Source organism: Triticum dicoccoides, chromosome 5A (genome assembly GCF_002162155.2).
Source record: "Triticum dicoccoides isolate Atlit2015 ecotype Zavitan chromosome 5A, WEW_v2.0, whole genome shotgun sequence".
Taxonomy (NCBI): domain Eukaryota; kingdom Viridiplantae; phylum Streptophyta; class Magnoliopsida; order Poales; family Poaceae; genus Triticum; species Triticum dicoccoides.
Window position 1 is genome coordinate 550,646,505 of NC_041388.1, and position 4,751 is coordinate 550,651,255.

At 49.3% G+C, this 4,751-nt stretch overlaps 1 protein-coding gene and 1 pseudogene across 1 annotated transcript in view; both read left to right on the forward strand.

Annotated features, from left to right (window-relative positions):
- LOC119297819 overlaps positions 1 to 1,011 on the forward strand; it is an 8,597-nt pseudogene extending 7,586 nt beyond the window's left edge.
- Positions 1,012 to 3,343: 2,332 nt separating this feature from the next.
- Positions 3,344 to 4,751, forward strand: part of LOC119299954 (putrescine hydroxycinnamoyltransferase 3-like) — a 51,321-nt gene continuing 49,913 nt past the window's right edge. Inside the window, exon 1 of the mRNA XM_037577052.1 lies at positions 3,344 to 4,746. Coding sequence (XP_037432949.1) covers positions 3,473 to 4,746 — 1,274 coding nt within the window. The 5' untranslated portion in view covers positions 3,344 to 3,472. The remainder of the gene's footprint in view (positions 4,747 to 4,751) is intronic.

Here is a 4,751-nt window from a genome sequence, read left to right on the forward strand (position 1 = left end):
CCTGTTTCTCCAATCAAATCCTTCCTGAGTATGAGTGCTTTAACGAATGAGGGTGTGATGGCTGTTAAAAATGCTGCATGTGAGAGGCTTCTTGAGCAGAGAGTGGAGATCAAGATGAAGTCAAAGAAGATCAATGACTGCTTAAATAGGTTTCATGTTGCTATGCCCAAGCCTCATGACAACAGAGGTAGGCCTACTTGCATTCCTCAGGCTGTTCTTGAAAAAACTTGAGAGGGACCTTGAGAATGAGAATGGAGGTGCTGGTGTCTATTCCACCAGTCTCAAGAAGCATTACTTATTGGCCAATGATGAATGGAAGGAAGATATTCCCCCTGGAATATTGGATGGGCATAATGTTGCTGATTTCCTGGATCCGGATATCTTGGAAAGGTGTGAAGAACTGGAAAGGGAGGAGGGCCTTCGTCTTGAAGAAGAAGCTGCTCAGGATGCTTTCATGATTGATGGACATGACGAATTAACTGAAGAGCAACGTGAGATATTGGGTAAGATAAGGAAGAATAAGGCAATGCTCATCCAAGAGCATAGGGTGAAGAAGAGTACTGCAGAGAGCCGTCCTATTGTTCCAAGGAAGCATGACAAAGACAGGAAATTCACAACCAAGAGATTGGGCAGGCAACTCACATCCATGGGTGTTGATCCTACTGCGGCTGTGAACCGACTTCGCAACCAGTCAAGAGGCCGTAAGCGTGAGAGGTCACTGAGCAGAGCTGATGGTGATGACGCCATGGACGTTGATGGCCAGCATTCCGACAAGAAACTGCGTACAATGTCGAGGTCTAGGTCCAAATCACGACCAATTGAAGAGGTCGTACCAGGTGATGGGCTCAGGGACACTGCTCAAAAGAAGAAGGCCATCAAGAAGTCGAGGGACTCTGTCAAGAACAGGAACAAGGAGGTCGCCGTGGAGAGGCGGACCGCGTCATCCCCACCTTGAAACCGAAGCATCTCTTCTCTGGAAAACGAGGCATTGGAAAGACCAGCAGGCGCTAAGCCAGTCAATGTGGATGTTGCTGCTTGCGATCACTGGATCAGGTGTGATAATTGTGCTTCACATGATTTCTATGTTCATGAATAGAAGTACTGTTTTTGTATGTGGATAGGGTTGTGCTGTAGGGAGCTGAGAGTAGCTGACGTATCGTACTGCACTATCGAATTGGATTTAGTAATTTTGTCAGTAACTAAAAAACCCCGCTATCATCATAAAGTGGAGATCGGTGATGCAAGCACTGTAGATGGCTTGCGAAGATTGCTCGAGCTACATACACATGTTTATTGTATGGTGAAGCTCAAGTCTTCATTTTCTCCTTGTGATGCAAGAAATGTTATTTCCTGGACTGGGGGTCAAAGAGGAGATAGAACTGTCTGGATTTTAAGTTTTGTCTGGCTTTTGTTCTCTTTTACGCATCGTTCGCATTTGTTAGACTATGTCGTCGCTGAACTGTATGGTAGGTACCTTTGGTTTATTATATGCACTAGTGCGGAGTGGTGTTAATGTAATCTAACGGCCTGCTTGTTCTACCTTTACTGAAATACGTAGTATGTTGCTACTTGCGAGTACTTGATTGTTTCAGTTGTGTTTTTACCCTTTCTGAGATGCAATGGTGCGAGATGGTTTAGATGAGTATCCATTGTTATGTGTCCATTATAAACTGAACACGGATTGAGCGAGATGGTTTTGTTGATTGTTGCGAATTCTGCCGTTGTCTGTCTACTGAAGGGTGCAGTAATTATATTTGGATGCGGAAGAAGTTTTGTACGTACTTTATTCACAGTTTCTCTGTTGTAATTTCTTGACATGTTATTTAGATTTTCATTCACAAGTATTCACGCATGGCTACACTCTCCTTGCACCTTGCTAGTATACTTGTGCTTAAACAGACAGCACGCATGCATGAACCAATACGTCATTATCAAGTTAAATACAAACATGGATCAATGCAAAAGAGAACGCAAAAGGGAGCAGACAAATTAGACCAACACAAGTTGCTCACGGTTAGCACAATGTCAACTTGCTCCCAAACTCTCCACCAACTGATATATATATATATCCTCACGGTCACGGGCAGGTTCGTCTCGGCTGCGTTTTGATGATTTAGACGCACTGACTGATGGGGAGATGATGTCAAAACCCACAGATTAATACGTACACCGTCATGTGTATGCGGGCATGCCTTTACGACCACCATCGAATATATACTATTTTCCAATACTTTTGGCGGATAATCGTTCGCCGCCTCTAGCAAAGTCACGAATATCTAATGTGTATGCAGACATCTCTTTACTACTCGCTTCGTTTCATAATATAAAATCTTCCATCTGTTTGGGCAAACCGGGGTTCGCCGCCTCTAGCAAAACCATGCTTATCTAATGCCAAAACTCTAGTGATCAACACCAACGTCAGTAATTACAAAAGCACTCCCCACCAATTCATTCTTAATTAGCAAAACTACTAACTCAAACATCCATAGTTTTCCTGGCTTTTTTGCGTCTTTCGTCCTTTCTTGGTGAACACATTGTTTCCGACAGAGCCATGCCCGTCGGAGAAAAACATAGCTCACTGCTGGTTCATCAAATATGTAAGAGTGATAAAAAAAATTGTACATTGAGCCATATGTTTTCTATTTTATAACAGTTTTGTTATTTCTCAGACTATTGCCAAAAGACTATTTCTAGCGATAACTGCAAGTGAAATATTGAGTCGGACGGCTATTAATACTTGACTAGGAAATAACTATTCTATTTAACTTTTAATTTCAAAAGGAAGAAAAACTGAAACCAAGACATATGTGGCAAGGAAGTTTGATTTTATTCATTTTTGTGCGTTAATTGAGTGACATAATTGTGGAACTCATTGTCCACTCTTCAACATGTTTTTATTGAAGGCAAACTCTTGGAACAGCCTTTCACACTGCTTTATAAATAAAGTATACCTTTAATAATACAAGGTAGTGAGGAGGCCTTCATGCAAAGCGGATTCAGGATAACCGGACAAACACACGTGAGTACGTTGTCGAGAAATAATACAAGTAAGCGTAAGTACAACGCCACGGTACATCCTAACACACTTAAGTTCCACCACAACACGCCATGAGGGAAACAGTAGGAACATGTGACATTTGCACGTTCTGGGTAACAGCCCGTTCAATAGTCAAAACACAAGCATGGATTACAGTACAGGCGGGCCAGGTCAAGTCTCAACTACATTTACGGGGGTTTGATTTCACCTACCGGCTACCGTTTCCCGCGAGCGTGTTCCAGACTTCCTATAATCTTACAACCAGCATCAGGACGACCACCAAATCATACAACACAACACAAGAGTACAAGACGGCAAGCAATAAGCAAAGCCTCCACGTACTCCTACAAGCTCTCTGTTGCAAACTTTTGATCATTCTCGCCGGCCGATCAAACTTGATTAGCGACAGAGAAACTGCTGCCCCGATACACAGCAATGGAGGTCAAGGTGTTGAGCTCCAAGCTCGTCAAGCCTGCCTACACTGCCGGCGAAGCGCCGACGCGGGCCACCGAGTACATTCCACTGTCCATCTTCGACAAGGTGACGTTCGAGATGCAGATGGCCATCATCTACGCCTTCGCGCCGCCCGCGCCCACCAGCGCCTCCATCGAGAAGGGCCTTGCCATGGTCCTCGCCCAGTACCGCGCCTTCGCCGGGCAGCTCGGCGAGTCCCCCGACGGCACGCCGTCCGTCATCCTCAACGACCGTGGGGCGCGCCTGGTTGAGGCGACCGTGGACGCCGACCTCGTCGACATTGCGCCCTCGAAGCCCACGCCGGAGCTTCTGAAGCTGCATCCTGACCTGGAGGCGGAGCACCAGGAGGTGGTGCTGCTGCAGCTGACAAGGTTCCGGTGCGGCTCGCTCGCTGTAGGGTTCACGTCCAACCACGTCGTCGCCGACGGCCACGCCACCAGCAACTTTCTCGTGGCCTGGGGCCGCGCCACCAGGGGGCTCCCCATGGGTCTCCCGCCAGTGCATCACCACGCGGAGCTATTCAAGCCACGCTCGTCGCCTCGCGTGGAGCACGACCACCGCAACAGGGAGTACTATATGCCGTCGCCCACCGACGTGGTCGGTCACCACGGCGATGCCGCCGACAACATCGTCATCCACAAGGCGCACTTCACCAAGCACTTCATCGCCGGTCTGCGCGCCAAGGCGTCAGAGGGGCGCGGCCGGGCGTTCAGCCGGTTCGAAACCATCCTCGCCCACCTGTGGCGCACCATGACGCGCGCGCGCGACCTGAGCCCCGAAGAGACCTCCAAGATCCGGCTGTCCGTGGACGGGCGGCACCGGCTCGGCCAGCCGGCGGAGCACTTCGGCAACATGGTGCTCTGGGCGTTCCCGCGGTCCACGGTGGGCGACCTCCTGAACCGGCCGCTGAAGCACGCCGCACAGGTGATCCACGACGAGGTGGCGAGGGTGGACGGCGCCTACTTCCAATCTTTCGTCGACTTCGCCACCTCCGGCGCCGCCGAGAAGGAGGGGCTGGCGCGGAGCGCCGTCTGCAAGGACGCGCACTGTCCGGACGTGGAGGTGGACAGCTGGCTGACGTTCCCGTTCTACGAGCTGGACTTCGGCACGGGGAGCCCGAGCTACTTCATGCCGGCCTACTTCCCCACGGAGGGGATGCTTTTCCTCGCGCCGTCCAACTTCGGCGACGGCAGCGTCGATGCCTTCGTACCCCTATTCCAAGATAACCTTCAAGCGTTCA